The following is a 20,698-nucleotide window of genomic DNA, read 5'->3' as shown; positions in this document are numbered from 1 at the left end:
GGAGCATTAATCCAATCCCCTCACACTCTGGCTGTTGTTGTCGATTAATGGAGCTAGTGGGCGTGTCGGGTTTAAAATAAACTATTTCAGATCGCGCGCAGGACTAGTTTGCAACCACTACTGCCAAAGCAGAATTGCAGCGAATAACGAGACGGACATGTCGGAAGGCCGGAGAAAAGATGCTGCGCAAAACGGTGCAGCCCATAGCACTAGTACAGAGCCACACGTGGCCAGACCAAATGTTGGCAACAGGGTGACTGTAGTGCTAGGGGCTCAATGGGGCGACGAGGGCAAAGGGAAAGTTGTGGACCTACTCGCTCAGGACGCCGATATTGTTTGCAGATGCCAGGTAAATTACAGAGCCACGTTACCGTCTATGAATGGAATGGGCTAAACGTATGCTAGCTAATAAGCTAGCTGAAGGACATATAATTGTAAATAATATAGCTAACATTACCTAGCTAGCAATATAACTAAGCTAACAAGTTAGCGAGCCAAGGTTGTGACAGTCAGTGTGTTGCAAAAAAAAAAAATAGCCCCCAAGGCTGAATTGTTGTGCCAAAGATTCTTATCCATCTCTGGTTCTGTGTTTTAACTAACGTTAGCTAAATCTGTATTTGTTGTAATTACAAAACTAACTAGCCAACAGTAGCTCGAACTTGTGTGTCTGTGCCAACTTGCTTCGCTAGTTAGCCGCCTAAGCTAGTGTTGGCTGGTTAGTTAGCTAAATCTGTTTTTGTTGTAATTGGGTGATTCTCACAATCTTGGTTTCAAAGATTTCAAACAATCTTAAATGATTGCATCAACAATTTTCCCTTTTAGGCATTAATAACAAGGTCTGGAGTGTTTGACCATTAATTTAAAAACATTTACTGACAAATTAACACCTTTATCAACATATTTTCCAAAACAAGTCCTTAAATTTCTACCAATGGTCTGAATGTCAAGACCAACAGGAAAGCTAATACATTTATTTTAAATGGATTATTAACGGTCATGCACAGTTACTTGAAACTCTGAAATAAAATATATTTCTAAAATAACATTATTTGATTATGACTGATCTCATTACCGCAACACCTTCCACAATCTACAACCTAATATTTTTTATATTTCATTGAACCCGACATGTATTTCAAAATTGTGGCAAGCCTGCATTTAAAGTAAACTTACTGTTTTTACTTATATTAAATTAAAATGATCACCTGTTGTGGTAATGATACATAGGTTTTTGAAATTAGGTTGATTTCGGTAATGAGAATAAGTATATTAAGACTGGGGTATGGTTAATAACTTTTAATGTAGGAAATAAATGAGATAATATTGCCACAATCATGGATTCAAGTTCAATCAATTTAATTTTGCAGTGCTTCAAAAGTACATAGGCTAAGAACGCATACAAAAACATTAGAACAGCACATGTCACTACACACACACAGGCCTGTTCAGTGTCCCTTGGGATGATGTTTCTATGACCCCAAGCTGGTGTAGCTTTATCTTAAAGCCAAAGTTTTCATGCATTTGCAAGCACATGTTTGTGACTCTTCGCTGGCCAATCCAAAATGGCTTAAGTTTAAAGAATTGAGCCTTGGAAAGGTTGTGCCTTGGATTCTCAGACAAAAATCTTCTATGAAGTTTTGCCATGGTGTCCGTTAAGGCTCTCTTATGGAATATCTGCCCATTTTTCAACATTTCTCTGGATTTCCCATTTTATTGATTTCCCATCTTGAAGGTACTGGCAGATGTGTTGCTTCATTCAAAATCAAACTTTATTTATGATGGACATCCCTAAAAGTCCCTTTGAAATGCGCTTCCTGGAATCAGCTGACTGTGGAACAAAGAGACCATCCTCTACAGCTTTCACTATGACGAGTGGGGTGAGATCAGACCCTTATGCGTCACACCTCAGTGCTGCAAGACCTACTGTGATTCAATTGAACTAAGTTGTAGCCATTTTTCTATTTAAACTACACTGAACAAAAATATAAACCCAACATGCAACAATTTCGAAGATATTATGGAGTTACAGTTCTTATAAGGAAATCCGTCAATTGAAATAAGTTAATTAGCCCCTAATCTATGGATTTCATGACTGGGCAGGGATGCATCCATAGGTGGGTCTGGGAGGGCATAGACCCACCCACTTGGCAACCAGGCCCAGCCAATCAGAACATGTTTTTTCCCCCACAAAAAGGCTTTATTACAGACAGAAATACTCTTCAATACCCCTCAGACGATCCCACAGGTGAAGAAGCCGGATGTGAAGGTCCTGGGCTGGCGTGGTTACACGTGGTCTGCAGTTGTGAGGCCGGTTGGAGGTACTGCCAAATTCTCTAAAACGACATGGTAGAGAAATTAACATTAAATTCTCTGGTGGACATTTCTGCAGTCAGGGTAACTATTTATAATTATTATAATTGAAATTATTAGTCAGTGCCTTAACAAGTAGCTTACCGATTGCAAGGTGCAGCCTGTGTCTAAAACATTTGAGTCTGATCCAGCCATTCAACACAATGGCCTTCACCAGGTTTGCACCGTTATCGTTAGGCACACTAGCAGCTCCTCATTCAGTCCCCAGGCGGTTAAAGCTTCTCTCAACCCCTGAGCGACGTTTTCTCTCCAGTGATCTCCGTGACCTAGCCTATGATGTTTGCAAGCACCGACCTTTCAGTTAACTCCTCATCAATAAAGTGTACTGTCAAACTACTGTTCGGCTCTGTTCTACTGCCAATGGTCTGTTGTAGTTACCTAATAATCAACAAGTGTGTTCTGTTTCAACTTCTCCCTTTTCTGAAACTGTGTTGGGATGGCGACTTGGGAGATATAATGTGCGAGATGGAATCTGGTATCTCTTGTCCAGCTCATGTGTTTGGCTATGTGATAGATGGGTCAAATAAAATTTTATTTTCCACATGCAGCAAATACAACTGGTGTGGACTTGACTGTGAAATGCTTGCTTATGAGCCCTCCCCAACGATGCAGGGTTTAAAAATACAATAAAGCGAGAAATAAAATTACACAAGAATGGAGTTATACCCTGACTGTACAAAGCAATAAAACCTCTACGTGATCGGTGTCCCTCCACCGGGACGGTTGAGCTAATGTGATTAGCATGATGTTGTAAGTGCCAAGAACATGTCTTATATGGGCATGAAGCTTAGATAAAGAATTTAACTGCACTGTCCAATTTACAGTAGCTATTACAGTGAAAAAATACCATGCTGTTTGAAGAGTGCACAACAAACTTATGGCAACTGGTTTGATACATTCACCTCTGAAGGTAAATGTACTTACATTCAGTAATCTTGCTCTGATTTGTCATTCTCAGGGTCCCAGAGATAAAATGTAGCATAGTTTTGGTTGATGAAATACATTTTTATATTCAAATGTAGGAACTGGGTTCTAATTTTTGAACACCCATCACTATCTTTTACCAGATCTAATGTTATATTCTCCTACATTAATTTCACATTTCCACAAACTTCCACAAAGTGTTTTTAAAAATTTATTTCCTTTCAAATTGTATCAAGAATATGCATATCCTTACTTGAGGTCCTGGGCTACAGGCAGTTGGATTTGGGTATGTCATTTTAGGTGCAAATTGAAAGGGTCTGATCCTTGAGGTTAAGAACGCCTTCCTAATATTGAGTTGTAACCTTTGGCCCTCAGAATGGCCTCAATTCGTCGGGGCATGGACTCGACAAGGTGTCGAAAGCGTTCCTTGATACACACAGGAAACTGTTGAGTGTGAACTGGGCAACATGGCAGTTCTTGACACAAACCAGTGCGCCTGGCACCTACTACCGTACCCCGTTAAAAGGCACTTAAATGTTTTGTATTGCCTATTCACCCTCTGAATTACACACATACACAATCCATGTCTCAAAGGTTAATGAAGGATTTTTTTTTATCCGTCTCCTGTCCTTCATCTACACTGGTTTTGGAGTGGATTTAACAAGTGATATCAATAGGGGATCAAAGACTTACCAGGTGAAAGCTGTCATTGAAAGTGCATGTTTTGTGCATGCAGGGAGTACCAGATCAATGTGCAGGGTTGAGGTAGATATGCACATGAAGGCAGGGTAAAGTGACTAGACATCAGGATAAATCATATGGTATTTGAGGTAGATGCAGTGCATTTGGAAAGTATTCAGACCCGTTGCCTTTTTCCACATTTTGTTAGGTTACAGCGATTTCTAAAATTGATTGATTAGAGGAAAAACAACTTCATCTACACACAATACCCCCATAATAACAAAGCAAAAACAGGTTTATAGACATTTTTTGCAAATTTATAAAACAAACGCCACATTTACATAAGTATTCAGGCTCTTTACTCAGTTCTTTGTTGACGTGCCTTTGGTAGCAATTAGCTTTGGTAGCTTGGCACACCTGTATTTGGGGAGTTTCTCCCATACTTCTCTGCAGTCCTCCCTCTCAGGCTCTGTCAGGTTGGATGGGGAGCTGCACAGCTATTTTCAGGTCTCGTCAGAGATGTTCAAGTCCGGGCTCTGGCTGGGCCACTCAAGGATAGTCAGACTTGTCCCGAACCCACTCCTGTGTTGTCTTGGCTGTGTGCTTAGGGTTGTTGCCCTGCTAGACTGAGGTCCAGAGCGCTCTGGAGCAGGTTTTCGTCAAGGACCTCTGTACTTTGCTCTGTTCATCTTTGCCTCAATCCTGACTAGTCTCCCAGTCCCTGCCGCTGACAAACAGCCCCACTGCACAATGCTGCCACCACTATGCTTCACTATAGGGATGGTGCCAGGTTTCCTCCAGATATGACACTTGGCATTCAGGCCAAAGAGTTCAATCTTGGTTTCATCAGACCAGAGAATCTTGTTTCTCAATGTCAGAGTCTTTAGGTGCCTTTTGGCAAACTCCCAAGCGGGATGTCATGTGCCTTTTACCGAGGAGTAGCTTCCGTCTGGCCACTGTACCATAAAGGCCTGATTGGTGGTCCTTTTGGAAGGTTCTCCCTTCTCCACAGAGGAGCTCTGTCAGTGACCATCTGGTTCTTGGTCACCTCCCTGACCAAGGCCCTTCTCCCCCGATTGCCCAGTTTGACTGGGGGTCCAGCTCTAGGAAGAGTCTTGGTGGTTTGAAACGTCTTCCATTTAAGAATGGAGGCCACTGTTCTTCAGGACCTTCAATGCTGCAGAAATGTTTTGGTACCCTTCCCCAATCAGTTTAATTTACCACAGGGGTACTCTAATCAAGTTGTAGAATCATCTCAAGGATGATTAATGAAAACAGGAAGTGCCTGAGTTCAATTTTGAGTGTCATAGCAAAGGGTCTGAATACTTTTATGTAAATAAGGTATTCATTTTATTTGTAATACATTTGCAAAAAATTCTACACCTGTTTTTCGCTTGATGAGGAAAAACAAATTTTCTTTATTTTACTTTTCCTTCGATCTCATCGCTGCAACTTTCCAACGGGCTCGAGAGGCGAGTAATGCTTCCTCAAACATGACCCACCAAACCTTGCTTCTCCCCCCGTATGCCAAGTGAAGCCCCCCGGCCAAACCCTCCCCAACCCGGATGATGCTGGTCCAATTGTGCACCGCCCTATGGGGTCACGGCCGGTTGTGACACAGCCTGGGATTGAACCCGGGTCTGTAGTGACGCCTCAAGCAATGCAGTGCCTTAGACTGCTGCGCAAATCGGGAGGCCCTATTTAATCCATTTTAGGGTAAGGTTGTAATGTAACTGGAAAATTTAAGGGTTTGGAATACATTCCGAATGCACTGCATGTTCTATTTAGAGGCCAATTGACTAGAAGTAATGTAACATGGAAATATGGCAGTGTGGGAACCCTATAAAGGTGTGTAGTAATTTAACCTTTTTGTTTTTGACAATTCCTTCTCGCTGATATGAAAGATACTTTTGTTATGTTTCTGAAACCCTACCGTAAGTGATGCATGTTAACGTTTAGAGCACGCATCGGGGCTCTTAGCATCTTCTGGCCAGGGGAGTTTTATTATCGTCAATAGGCGCTAGGTTGTCTGTCTATGAATGGGCTCTTCTGATATCTGTGTCAGAGTTCCAGGGTCAGAGACTAGAGGCCAAACCACATCTGTGTTCAAAAGAACATACTGTACAAATATGGGGGAAAGTTTGACGTGCTTCTGCTGTATGTCCAATATTGAGTTGTGAAAAGCAAGGCTATAGCCTTTCACATTGCTTGTGGTGGTTTTTGTTTCATAATGTTGGATGTCTTGTCTCTCTGACTCTCCCTCTGTGTCCCTCTCTGCAGGGTGGTAACAATGCAGGACACACGGTGGTGGTGGACTCTGTGGAGTATGACTTCCACCTTCTACCCAGCGGCATTATCAACCCTAAGGTCACTGCTTTCATTGGTGAGTAGAACTCAGCCTCTGGTCCCTTATTTACTGGACTGAGGACTGAACAGGAAAAATTGCTGATTTCACAATAAGAATTGAGCTATGAAGAAATGCTAATGGTTTACTATGGTCAGTTCTCTAGTCTTTGGTTCATACAGCTTTCTGTTTATTGAATCTCCTGTGCAGTTTCCATCCACACACTTTCGTACGCAAGCAGATAAAATGAATGACTTCTCCTCTCTAAATCTCTCCAATCTGTATTATATTCTAATATTTCCAGTTTTGCCTGACGCCACACAGTGATTGACTTGACTGGGAGCCACCTCGCAGGCTAACAGTGCTACAGATCACATTTTATCTGCAGTAACATTTCGCAAATGGGCTGACTGTTTAGTCCAATGGTCACCAACCGGTCGATCACGATCGACTTGTCAATCATGATAAACCAACGATAAAGCCTTGTGTTCCTATTCGTTTTTTTACATATATATATATTTTTTTATTAGTCTCGGGCTGTTGAAGGTAGGTGCAGCCAATTCAGCAGGGCAGGCAAACTGTTGCCATTTCATGTGTCTGAAAATACAAACTCTGCCTTCCCGGTGGGCCTGGAGAGGAAATCAAGTGCACTATGCGACCGCTGGCCAATCAGATAGCTCAGATGACTGAGTCTGCAGTAACGTAGCAGGCATTAAAGAAAGCTACGACAAAATTGATACTGTGAGATTTCAAAATGTTTAAATCCATGACTAGAGGGAGACTCAACGAATACAGCAAAGGGCTGCTGTTTATATGAGTGAGTTCCAGTCGTTTCTCAGTTCTGTCAACACTTTGTATTCATCACTTTTTCATCACTGTTCTTCCTATTTCCACTCAGCGCTACAAGCAGTGCAGCAGTAATGAATGAGTAGGAAAGTGTATTGATAGGCTTGCATTGTTATTATTAGTGGTGGGGGTCTTTATTTATATTGAGGAATATTTCACTCTTGTTAGGTTCTAATTTTGAGTAAATAACTCAGACACTAGGGAAGCTTAACCAAGTTTAATTCTTCCCAAAAGGTCGATACAGCTGTGACTCTGATACAGCTGTGACTCTGATACAGCTGTGACTCTGACATGGCTTCCCCCATGGTGGTATTCATACCACCATTCATATCATTCTTGCTAAGCAGGGAACTAAGTGATATGAGCCTTCAATGGTTTCTCCCCTTATCAGTACTGTTACATGCATTTATTTTCCCTGCACTCAACCCCTCCAAAACTTCATTAGTTACAAAAGACATGAGGGGTGTCATAATGTTCCTATACTTTTGAGTATAACAATGTTCCAAGTTTAACCCCGAATCCAACACTCTGTTCATAGGCGTAACAACATGAATTTGTGCATGAGGCAGAAATAATGCGCTTTAACTCGAGTTTCACCATCAGCTGGAAGACGGTGTCCCTTTTTGGTCAGTGTCAGTGGAGGGATGTTGAGAGACGGACCCTTAGTCTGCTGCTCTCTCCCTCCGCTGAGACTGACCATCAGATGCAGGCACCATCAGCCCAGTAAAATAAAATGCCAATTATTTAAATTTATGCTCACTCGGCTGTGCCTCACAAGTAAAACAACAATGGATCTATTACCAGTGTGATCATATAGGCTACTTCAAATTTTGAAATATATATTTTTTTAAATGTCCCGAACAACAATGCATTGGCAGGTAAATTCAAGCAAAGCCAGTATGTGGTGATACGCTAGCGTCCCACTCGCCAACAGCCAGTGAAATAGCAGAGCGCCAAATTCAAAACAACAAAAATCTCATAATTCAAATTTCTCACAAATATTATACACCATTTTAAAGATAAGATTCTCGTTAATCCAACCACAGTGTCTGATTTCAAAAAGGCTTTACGGCGAAAGCATAACATTAGATTATGTTAGGACCGCACCTAGACAAGAAAAACCACACAGCCATTCTCCAAGCAAGGAGAGGCGTCACAAAAACCAGAAATGGAGCTAAAATGAATCACTAACCTTTGATCTTCATCAGATGGCACTCATAGGACTTCATGTTACACAATACATGTATGTTTTGCTCGATAAAGTTCATATTTATATCCAAAAAAACAATTTTTACGTTGGCGTGAAATGTTTTGCCTCCAAACCTCCGGTGAATGAGCACATCAATTTACAGAAATACTCATCATAAACTTTGATGATAAAAGATACAAGTGTTATGCACAGAATTATAGATAAACTTCTCCTTAATGCAACCGCTATGTCAGATTTCAAAAAAGCTTTACGGCGAAAGCACACTTTGCAATAATCTGAGTACAGCGCTCAGAAACCAAAACAAGCCATACACAGACCCGCCATATTGTGAAGTCAACAGAAGTCAGAAATAGCATTATAAATATTCACTTACCTTTGATCTTCATCGGAATGCACTCCCAGGAATCCCAGTTCCACAAATGTTCACTAAAGTTCATCTCTATGTCCAAATACCTCCATTTTGTTCGCGCGTTACGTTCACTATTCCAAATGCAGAAGGCACGCGCACTAAAGTCCAGACAAAAAGTCTAAAAAGTTATTACAGTTTGTAGAAACATGTCAAACGATGTGTAGAATCAATCTTTAGGATGTTTTTATCATAAATATTCCAACCGGACAATTCCTTTGTCTTCATAAAGGAAAGAGAACTGTGCTCATGGCCGCGTGCGTAAAAAATAATGGCAGACACCTGACTCAATCAGCTCTTATTATCTTCCCATTCACAGTAGAAGCCTGAAACGACGTCCTAAAGACGGTTGACATCTAGTGGAAGCCTTAGGAAGTGCAATATGACCCCATTTACACTATATTGGATAGGCAATCAATTGAAAAACTACAAACCTCAGATTTCCACACTTCCTGCTTGGATTTTTCTCAGGTTTTTGCCTGCCATATGAGTTCTGTTATTCTCAGACACCATTCAAACAGTTTTAGAAACTTCAGTTTTCTATCCAAATCTACTAATTATATGCATATTCTAGCTTTTGGGCCTGAGTAGCAGGCAGTTGACTCTGGGCACGCTTTTCATCCGGATGTGAAATACTGCCCCCTACCCCAAAGAAGTTAACCACGACTCGTCAGCAGTTCAACATATAGAATGTTAAGTGAATCAATTCTTAACTTGCACACTGTCTTCTATTGCTCTCTAGTTGAACTCTACAGGAAGGCTTTCAGAGGGCAAAAAAAGAATCCAGAGCAGTGTTTGCCATGAGAAAAAGTCATCTTGAATAAGACTTTCTATGTGCAGAAAAGGTTATGGCATTCTCTTCATTTGATTAATGTGTGTCCTTCATGATTGCTCAGTGGAAGAGCAGACCTGTTTTTCTAAGATCAACTTTTATTGACTAAGTACGTGTATTTAGCTCTTTAGTACTTTTGTTCACTTCCCTGTTTGGTTACTGATGCGTTACTTTCTCCACATCTTCCATGTTGCCTGTGTCTGTTCTGCAGGTAATGGGGTAGTGATCCACCTGCCTGGCCTCTTTGAGGAGGCTGAGAAGAATGTGCGCAAAGGCAAAAGTGAGTATGAAGGCACCTTTTACTCCGATGCCTAGAAGATTGCCATATTGCTTAAAGGGGCTACTGTCAGATGTCGTGTGTGTGTGTGTGTGTGTTCAGGTCTGGTGGGCTGGGACAAGAGGCTGATCATTTCAGACCGAGCACACATTGGTAAGCCCTGCCTCAGGCTTTTCTATATATATATTTATATTTATTTATTTTATTTATTTAACTAGGCTAGTCAGTTAACAAATTCTTATTTACAATGACTGCCTACCCCGGCCAAACATGGACAATGCTGGGCCAATTGTGCGCTGCCCTATGGGACTCCCGAACACGGCCGGATGTGATGCAGCCTGGATTCGAACCAGGTGGACCCACACACGGTGACGCCTCTTGCACTGAGATGCAGTGTCTTAGACCACTGCGCCACTCGGGAGCCCCATACTCTATACTAGGAGTGTCAAACTAATGTTGTCCCGGGGGCCGCATTCTGTCTTCAACGACGTTTGGAGGACTGGACTGAATGTGTTATTTCCTTGCTGTCAATTTGCCCCCAAAGATTCCATGGCATCATTTTGGGAATTTTCTATGCTCCTAACTGCCTAGCTTTCATTTCAGTGAATTATTAGCTAGACACAGTTAAGAAACTGTATGAATGTAGGTCCATCATTTCTACAGAGATTTGGTTTTAGTCACTTTAAAGTATCTTGAGTTTTGTTCCACTTGCTGGCCTGGATTGTTCCCCTCACTGTATGTTTGACACCCCTGCTCTATACTCTATACTCTACTATATAGAATGTTACAGGACTACAGTTCATGGGAATAATGAGTCAGCTTTCTCTTTTCCATCAATGTTTTTATTTTCATCATAAATGCATTCCAGTTGTCACATTTTGAAAAGCAGAGCTTATCATACTTTATCCCATAGGGGACGGCACACAATTGGCCCAGCGCTGTCCGGGTTTGGCCGGGGTAGGCTGTCATTGTAAATAACAATTTGTTCTTATCTGACTTGCCTAGTTACTTTAAAAAAAAATTAAAAAATGTAATCAAAAGTTGGGCTCTTAGTTAGTGAATACCACTGCCAGGGTCTGTGCAAAGCTGGTGCCCAGAAGAGATCCAAAAATGCTGTGTGACTTGGAGGCTTTCATGGAGAACATGTTTCTGTTATTTGGGGGGGGGGGGGGGGGGGTGAAGGTGGCCAATTGATTAGCTTAGCTGTTTAAGGAACTTTTTGTATTTTGTACATTTACATCTGCGTCATTTAGCAGATTCTCTTATCCAGAGTGACTTAGTGCATTCTTAAGATGGCTAGGTGGGACAACCACATGTCACAGTCATAGTAAGTAGATTTTTTCCTCAAAGTAGCTATAAGGAGGGGTTGATTTGACCTAAGATGCACTCTGAAGGACCTGTTTTTAAGTCAAATGTTACATAAATCTTAAACAGTTTTTTGTTGTTGTGAAAAGCAGAATGACTTGGACTCCTTTTATTAGGCTACATTATTCTGTCTCCCCCCCCCCCCAGCCCAACCTTGGTCCATTTTAGAAAAGGGAGATTTGTTTTTTACACAGAAATTACTGTGAATTGTTTGTTGTGTTATCTGTCCTTTGGGACTGTTTGGTTAACCTTTAAGTGGTAAACTCTACTCCACTAGACTTGTTGTGCAGAGAGCCTTTTAGATGTTTTGTCTGCGTGCTCAGTGTCGAAGTGCCAAACTGTCCAGTCGGCGCAGCGAGAAATTCCCAAAAAAGGACACTACTTATAAACCACTTTTGCTCAGTAGTGCCTCAGCAAGGCAGCTTTAGGGACTATAGGGCCCTATAAAATCTGATGCGGAGAATGTGGATGGAATCATGGAATTCAGACAAAACAGATTTCAACAAAATTCTGAAATACATAGTAGGGAATCAACTAAATGTATTGAACATGTCTTAGTTTGCCCAAGTGTATCATAAGACATGAACAAAATGAATCAGTGATTTGTGTATCTTGCAACTTTCTGAAGAGCCCATGAGAATTTCTTGTCTATGTGCAGTGGGCTTGTCTACCACGTTGTGTAGCCGTTTGCGATGATGTTAATGAAGTCTTCTGGTAGCTGGAAAGGCTTTCCTAAAAACCTTCTCAATTAAATATTAACTACAAAGTAGCCTATGCTTACCTGGCAGAATGATATCATTATTATTTGCATCCATCCAGTAAATATTTGTTTTGCAAACTCTACCATCACATGTGCGCTACTAAAAACACCCCTAAAAACAGCCTCTTGCTGGTGCACACTGGAATTAAAGGGTAACTAAGCAAAAAAAAGGTTTTCTCTCAGACCTCAAAAGTAATCTCCTGATGTGGTTTAAGCATTGCTGTGTACTTAGAAAAACAACTAATTTGGATTTCTATCAAAAAAGTGAGTTTTGAGAGCGGAAAACCTGAAACTAAATGGAGAAAATGCAGATTTTATAAGATACTGTAGTCCCAAAAGTGGCCTTGCTAAGGCTCTACTAAGCAAAAAAATTGAGTCGGGCAAAAGAAATCTGATTTTATAGGGCCCCTGTGAGAAAGAGGGGTCAGTTCTGACTGGAAGAGAGCAACAGACACTACTGCTCACTTCCCTTCATGGATTTAAACATGAAGGATTGGTGTAAGAACTATTGTGGATTCTCCAACCAATCCAATGCTTTTAAATGGGTGTCGAGTGCACAAGGGACCACTTCCGGGGAGAAAAGGGAGATAATTGGGATACTACGCTAGGTTTTAGTGAGGAGCAGAGAAGTGGGGGCGAGGTGACTAGGATTGTGAGTTTGCCCTTCTCTACCTCCTCCCACAGTGTTTGATTTCCATCAAGCGGTCGACGGTGTGCAAGAGCAGCAGAGACAAGAGCAAGCGGGCAAGAAGTAAGAACCCTGCCGCCTGTCATTCTCCTGGTTTATGGCTCAGTAATGGTTCAGCTTGCAGCAGTGCTGTAAAACAGAATTTTGGGGGGTTGAATGTGTAGTTTATTAGCCCTTCCATGCGTCCAGCCTTGTAAGATGAAACAACCGTAACTGACTCCAGCTTGAAGCAGAGCTGAAAAATAAAGATTCCCTTTCTACGGCGGATACGCAGTATAAACCTTTTCAGCATAAAGTCTAGCTAGCATAAGTACTGGAACAACCTCGACTGACTGAAGTCTCCAAAGATGTCAAATATGAAATATCCCAACTGTGTTCTCTGCACCGGTGTTGTGGAGCAGTTTTAACAGTTTTGCCTTGTGCGTTCTGCCTGAAAAGAAGTGGCTGTGATTTAGCCAAGTTTTTCCCTCATACTGTGTAGTCTGGGGTTTATTCCATATTCAGGAATAGCAAACAAATCCTACACTGTAATGTAGCTATTGCAGGTTCCTGTTTGTTACCAGTTAGTCATGGAGCTATTGCAGGTTACTACTGTTACCTGTGATGGAGACACCCAATCTGGTTCTGAGAAGAGGTTAGGAAGGACAGCTTAGACACAGGACAGCACTCTGATATACAGGGCATTTTAAGCTTTTGTTCAGGATCAAAATAAGCACACTGTCCTGATTTTTGAATTCTTGTGTAAAACAGTCTGCAGTGTTTGAACTTGCTCAACAGCTATGTATTGTACCAGTTTCCTCCCATGGGTAGTAAAGGGCAACTCATTATAGGCTTATATCACCAGTTATGGTGTTGAAATTCCACAAGGCTTTACAACTTCACTCTTACCTCAGAGGCAGAGAACAGAGAGACAGAGGCTTAGATTAGATCTCCTGCAGTAACAGCATGACTTGTTCCAGGAGTCTCATGGTGGACCTGACCTGTGTTATTTTGCCGTCTTGCTGGAGGGGTTAGTACTCATGATACCCTGTCTCCGCTCCAGAAGACCACTTATATCCTCACTGATAAGGTCTTTCTCACATGAGAAGTCATCCCTACATCAGACCAGGGATGTTACGTCACCAGACATCCCCTAGCAGCACCATGTGACTGTGATGATGCTCTCTAACCCTCACTGCAGCGCCATTGTTTCAGTCAGCAGCAAGCGACGTTCCAGCCCCATAAACAATCCTTAGAATAGTAGCTTCTTCCCTATAACTCCATCACGCCTGACCTTACACAGTCACATACAAATGCATGTTGAAGGACCGGTGCGTGTGGTTGATGTCGAGGCAGTGACTCTGTATTGTTCCCTGTATTCCTCACCCAGCCTCGGAACAACGAAAAAGGGAATTGGCCCGGTGTACTCAGCCAAAGCAGCCCGCATTGGCCTCCGGATATGTGACCTCATGTCTGACTTCACGCAGTTCTCTGAAAGGTGAGGGTGTGGCCTTGTCCTCATATGGCCAATAATGGCTATCCTCCTGTTATTCAGAGTACAACTAGCTCTGGTAAGATTAAAATGGAATTGTATTGACGTCTATCCTCTGTAGATTTAAAGTCTTAGCCTCGCAGTATCAGTCTATGTACCCGACCCTGGTGATTGACATCGATGGAGAGTTGTCCAAGTTGAAGGTCAGATGCAGGTCCTCCATATCAGCTGAATAAACATATCACTGGATACATTATGTCCTTCCGACATTTCAGTGTGTGTGTGTGTGTGGTGTTCTTGTCCAGGATTACGTGGAGAAGTTAAAGCATATGGTGAAAGATGGCGTCTTCTACATGTACGAGGCCCTACATGGACCTCCCAAAAAGATCCTGGTAGAAGGAGCCAATGCTGCCCTCTTAGATATTGACTTTGGTGAGTATCCCCCACTATGTCATAATGTCAATTAACCCCTTTCACTGTGTCAATTGCCAACTAACCCCCATTGAACTGATCAAGCTAACAAACTGATGGTCTTCAAGAAGCCGGCTGGAAATTCAAGCCATTTTTACTGGTGAGTTAACTCTGAAACAGTTGTATCAGAGCTGTCATAAGGATTGGAACAACCTGTTCACTGCTCCAAACACCAGAGACCACTCTTATACCGTGCATGACTCTGAGCTATGCTGTCTAGTGTCACTTTAAGATATTTCTGTCACAAAGCATGCCATAGTCCATTAACACAACTGCTGAAGGAGAGGGTTGCTATGTACTGACGGTCACCATTTTCTTTTTCCTTGACACAATGGTAGTAGGTGAAAGTAGGAGGTATCATATGGCCTTGCTAATGTTATTTGCATAAAGGAGAATGTTTTTTGTTTTTGCACCTGTGCAGACATTTATGGGAGGGAATTCTCAACCCCTCTGATCTGAAAGGCCCATTAACCTGGACTGGAAAATCCACCTCTGTTTAAGCACACCTGACAGGAAGATTGTTTGCATGTCATGTTAAGACTGAAGCGTTTAGTTTCCTTTACTTGTATTACAAGCTATAGCACCAGTCAAAAGTTTGGACACCTACTCATTCAAGGGTTTTTATTTTTATTATTTTCTACATTGTAGAATAATAGTGGAGACATCAACTATGAAATAACACATGGAGTCGTGTAGTAACCAAAAAAGATTAAACAAATCAAATATATTTGAGATTCTTCAAATGGCCACCCTTTGCCTTGATGAAAGCTTTGCACACTCTTGGCATTCTCTCAACTAGCTTCATAAGGTAGTCACCTGGAATGCATTTCAATTAACAGTGCCTTGTGAATTTGTGGAATTTCTTTCCTTAATGCATTTGAGCCAATCAGTTGTGTTGTGACAAGGTAGGGGTGGTATACTGAAGACTATTTGGTAAAAGATCAAGACAATATTATGGCAAGAACAGCTCAAATAAGCAAAGAGAAATGACAGTCCATCATTAATTTAAGACATGAAGGTCAGTCAATCTGTAAAATGTCAAAAACCATCAAGCGCTATAATGAAACTGGCTCTCATGAGGACCGCCACAGGAAAGGAAGACCCAGAGTTACCTCTGCTGCAGAGGATATGTTCATTAGAGTTACCAGCCTCAGAAATTACAGCCCAAATAAATGCTTCATAGACTTCTAGTAACAAACACATCTCAACATCAACTGTTCAGAGGAGACTGTGCGAATCAGGCCTTCATGGTCGAATTGCTGCCAAGAAACCACTGCTAAAGCACACACACTAAGAAGAAAAGACTTGCTGGGCCAGGAAACACGTGCAACGGACATTAGTCCGGTGGAAATCTGTCCTTTGGTCCGATGAGTCCAAATTTGAGTTTTGGTTCCAACTGCCGTGTCTTTGTGAGATGTGAAGTAGGTGAACGGATGAGCTCTGCATGTGTGGCTCCCACCGTGAAGCATGGAGGAGGCGGTGTGGAGGTGCTTTGCTGGTGACACTGTCGGATTTATTTAGAATTCAAGGGACACTTAACCAGCATGGCTACCACAGCATTCTGCAGCGATACGCCATCCCATCTGGTTTGCACTTAGTCCCACTATCATTTGTTTTTCAACAGGATAATGACCCAACACACCTCCAGGCTGTGTAAGGGCTATTTGACCAAGAAGGAGAGTGATGGAGTGCTGCATCTGATGACCTGGCCTCCACAATCACCCGACCTCAACCCAGTTGGGATGAGTTGGACCGCAGCGTGAAGGAAAAGCAGCCAACAAGTGCTCCGCATATGTGGGAACTCCTTCAAGACTGTTGGCAAAGCATTCCAGGTGAAGCTGGTTGAGCGCATGCCAAGAGTGTGCAAAGCTGTCAAGGCAAAAAGGGTGGCTACTTTGAAGAATCTGAAATATAAAATATATTTTCGGTTTGTTTAACACTTGTTTTGGTTGCCTCATGTTTCCATATGTGTTATTTCAAAGTTTGGATGTCTTCACTATTCTGCAATGTAGACAAGACTGGTACTGTATGTTAATACAGTCATTGTGCTATGATAATCATCTGTAACTTGACTGCAGCACCAATGCATTGTCATGTCTTTTATCTGAGGGAGAAGGAAATAAGATGGTGTTTATCCTTTTGGTATGTTGGTTTCAGGAACCTACCCTTTCGTGACCTCCTCTAACTGCACAGTAGGCGGGGTGTGCACGGGCCTAGGCATGCCGCCTCAGAACGTGGGTGAGGTGTACGGCGTGGTCAAGGCCTACACCACCCGGGTTGGCATCGGAGCCTTTCCCTCTGAGCAGTTCAATGTAAGAATGTCAGCCTGTCTACCTTGAGGGAAGCCAGGCCTTAGTGCCTTTGACAGCTGCAGACTAGAGTCATATTGGTTCACATGGCTGTGTTTCCTGCTCTCTGTATCCAGTGTGAGTAGACTGTAGTGTCAATGTGGGGGGGTACGGCATAGTTGCTGATTGAGTCAACAGCGTTCTGAAATCCAGTGTGTATTCTGTGAACAGCAGAGGCATGCGACTGTGTGTCAACAGTTTTGGGAACGATATTTGGTTGTTAAACAGCTCCCTCTGGTGGAGCTTGTGAAATAATCCATACAATAACGGAACTACCAGTTTCTCCACCTGGACAGGACAGAGAATGGCGACATTTTAAAACTTGACATGGCCATGGTTTACTTTGTCAGCGATCTTAAAGTGATTCTTGAGTGTGTCTTTCCTTCTTGAAGGATGTTGGGGAGCTCCTGCAGACGAGGGGGAAAGAAGTGGGTGTGACCACGGGCCGTAAAAGGAGATGCGGTTGGCTGGACCTCGTGCTCATCAAATATGCCCACATGATTAACGGCTTCACTGCGTGAGTTCCCCCTCGCTTAACTCTGTACTGTCCATCACCACACCTCCCGCTTTTTACTTACGGTCTCAGTATACTTGAATAGACCTTATCAGCGTTGTACACATCCTGCATTTGGGTGTTGTTAACATGCCTGCTAACCTCCCATGTTCTGTTGTCCTCCCATTCAGCTTAGCTCTCACCAAGCTAGACATCTTGGATGTGCTCCCTGAGATCAAAGTTGGTGTGTCCTACTCTGTGGACGGTGAAAATATACCTCATTTTCCAGGTAGGCTGCTCCTTGTTAATGAGGATGAAGTGAACCAGATAAGGGAGCATATTATATTCTTAATTGCAGTATTCCCCCAAAAACAATGTGTTTTTTGTCACATACACTGGATAGGTGCAGTGAAATGTGTTTTACATGGTCAGCCATAGTAGTATTTAATAAGGATCCCCATTTCGTTCCTGCCAAATCAGCAGCTACTCTTCCTTGGGTCCAGCAACATTAAGGCAGTTAACACATTTAAAACATTACATTACACATTGTGTTCCCTCAGGCCACTACTCTACTATCACATCTACAATCACTGTGTGTAGAGTGCGTGTCTTATCATGTCTCTCTTCAGTCCCCGCTGTTCCATAAGGCGTATTCAAAAAATGTTTTTCAATCTGATTATGCTGCTTGCATCAGTTACCTGATGTGGAATAGAGTTCCATGTAGTCATGGCTCTATGTAGTACTGTGCACCTCCCATAGTCTACTCTGGACTTCGACATGTCAATACCTCTCACAAAAACAAGTAGTGATGAAGTCAATCTCTCCTCCACTTTGAGCCAGGAGAGATTGACATGCATATTATTGTTAGTTCTGTGTACATCCAAGGGCTAGCCATGCTGCCCTGTTCTGAGCCAATTGTAATTGTCCTTAGTCCCTCTTTGTGGCACCTGACCACACGACTGAACAGTAGTCTAAGTGCGACAAAACTAGGGCCTGTAGGACCTGCCTTGTTGATAGTGTTAAGAAGGCAGAGCTGTGCATTTATTATGGACATGCCTCTTCCCATCTTAGCTACTGTGTATCAATATGTTTTGACCATGACTGTTTACAATCCAGGGTTAATCCAAGCAGTTTAGTCTCCTCAACTTGCTTTATATATGGTGCTCCTGGAACAAATTAGGGTTAAGTGCCTTGCTCAAGAGCGCACAGACTGATTTTTCACCTTGTCAGCTCGGGTATTTGAACTAGTGACCTTTCGGTCCAACGCTCTAACCGCTAGGCTACCTGCCAATGCCCCGCTCAGCTGCCACCAAGTCTGATCTTAAGACGTTTATGGTAGCCAATGGCCTGACATTGTCCCCACCTCTCCCCAGCTAACCAGGAAGTCTTACAAAGTGTTGAGGTTCAGTATGCCACCCTGCCAGGTTGGAACAGTGACACCTCTGCCGTCAGAACGTTCGATGAGCTGCCAGAGAATGCCCAGAAATATGTCCGCTACATTGAGGAGCACCTTGGTGTGCCCGGTAAGAACCCCCCTCTCCTTAACACCTTGATGTCCAGTTGATGCAGATGTGGTGAAATGTCCATTTGTAGAGGTCATAGGTATGGACCATATCTGGGGACATTTGGTGTTTTATTGGTAAAGCTTTTCAATAACTCCTTTTCACCCGCAGTGAAATGGATTGGAGTCGGAAAATCTCGGGAGTCCATGATCCAGATCTTCTAAGAGCTTCTCCTCCAGACCAGACCCTCAGTCCCCTCTCCCTACCTCCAGATGGCTGCCTGGTTCCTGTGGCCTGGGAAGGTGGTCTATGCTACATGACACCCCCCCCCCCCCCCCCCTCATTGGAGACTCTTCCAAATTGCCTCTCTGGTTGTTAAGATGGAAGTACACTTCAGCTGCTTGCCAGCCTACATCTGTTACTCCCCATGTATGGTTTGTGAGAAAGCCCCCTCTTCTGGCCTTTCTGGATCTGCTCTTCTGCCACACTTGCACATGCACTACATACACACTCATATCCATTCAATATCCCCATATTCCAACCTCTGATCCAGATGTGACACACTGTCATTGACCCGTCTACAAGCCAATATCAGACTGTTCAGTATGACCACGTGTACAGTGCTGCAGTGGAACTTGGTTGATTCATTAACAGATGTTTTGTGGCTGTACTGTGATGAAATCACTTGTGCCAGTTTGTGTAGATGTATTCTTTATACCTAGCATGAGCCAACGAGCCCATGGCCATGAAACAGCCCTCTAGCAACTACAGATTCCATGTGTTCTGCATGGACAACGGTCCCTGACAATACCAGTCTCTGTATTCAAATTGGATAGTTGCAGAAAATGTAGAATCTGTTTGTTGTTACAAAGACCTTGTTCCCAGCAACATAGCTGGAACGAAGCCATTATGCAAGAAAATAGATTTAGGTTCCATTACAATCTTAAATGGGCCTTTTGGAGGCGTCGCAATCAAACAACCTCTCATTCATTTCCCCAGTTGACTAGAAATGTTGTCTCATTTCAAAGCAGTAAAAAGTTGTGCTACTAAACAGTGAGCAGTATAGGTCAGTTAGCATGTTGATGGGTCGTCTTGCTATCAAACTCCACATTTGAAATGACGCATGAATGCAATCCTAAATTTAAGCTCCAACGCGAACACGATGTAGATATGCTGAACTCCAGTCTCAGGATTTCTACACGATCATATCAGTGTATATTTTCTTCTAGGACTAGGTATGGTTGATTCTGTTCTGCTACTGTTAGACGTGTGGGTGTTTCTGCAGATGTAGTGTATTAGACAGCAGATTGTCTCCTGACTCAGTAACATGTTTCCCGTTAGTTCTATTTCAATCACTCATATAAAATCTAAATATTTCAAATTAAAGACATTAAATGATCTTGCCTGTTTACGTATGGATTGAATATGTAAACCTCAATGGCTCGATTATGAAATTAAAAATAGTTACGAGGAGAGGCGTGTTCAAGTTCAAACTTGTTCATGAGGTGCCTATTCGTGTAGAAATGGGAAACTGCTCAAACATTAGTTTGCCTTTGTGTCTGCAGGTCTCTACAGAGATGGGTGTAGACTGCTGTGAAAGAAGGGCTTTCTGCATTGGTGGTGGAGTGCTTTCTCTTTTTTATATATGGACATGTCAGACCCCTTCCCTTTTTCCACAGGAAAGGGGTCTTTTGTTACAGCCTTATTCTA

At 42.6% G+C, this 20,698-nt stretch overlaps 1 protein-coding gene across 1 annotated transcript; it reads left to right on the top strand.

Moving 5' to 3' along the window:
- Window positions 1-43: 43 nt before the first annotated feature.
- LOC115152838 (adenylosuccinate synthetase isozyme 2) lies at window positions 44-20,387 on the top strand. The gene is made up of 13 exons (XM_029697706.1): window positions 44-349; window positions 6,256-6,358; window positions 9,825-9,893; window positions 9,993-10,043; window positions 12,700-12,766; window positions 14,073-14,180; window positions 14,296-14,377; window positions 14,480-14,606; window positions 16,803-16,957; window positions 17,386-17,510; window positions 17,678-17,775; window positions 18,860-19,009; window positions 19,160-20,387. The coding sequence occupies exons 1-13, from the start codon at window positions 158-160 to the stop codon at window positions 19,210-19,212; spliced, it is 1,380 nt and encodes a 459-aa protein (XP_029553566.1). The 5' UTR covers window positions 44-157; the 3' UTR covers window positions 19,213-20,387.
- The last annotated feature ends 311 nt before the right edge of the window (window positions 20,388-20,698 follow it).

The sequence above is a fragment of the Salmo trutta genome, chromosome 18, assembly GCF_901001165.1.
Source record: "Salmo trutta chromosome 18, fSalTru1.1, whole genome shotgun sequence".
NCBI classification, from domain to species: Eukaryota; Metazoa; Chordata; class Actinopteri; order Salmoniformes; family Salmonidae; genus Salmo; species Salmo trutta.
Note: the sequence above shows the minus strand (reverse complement) of the source record. Positions and strands in the feature narration are given on the sequence as shown.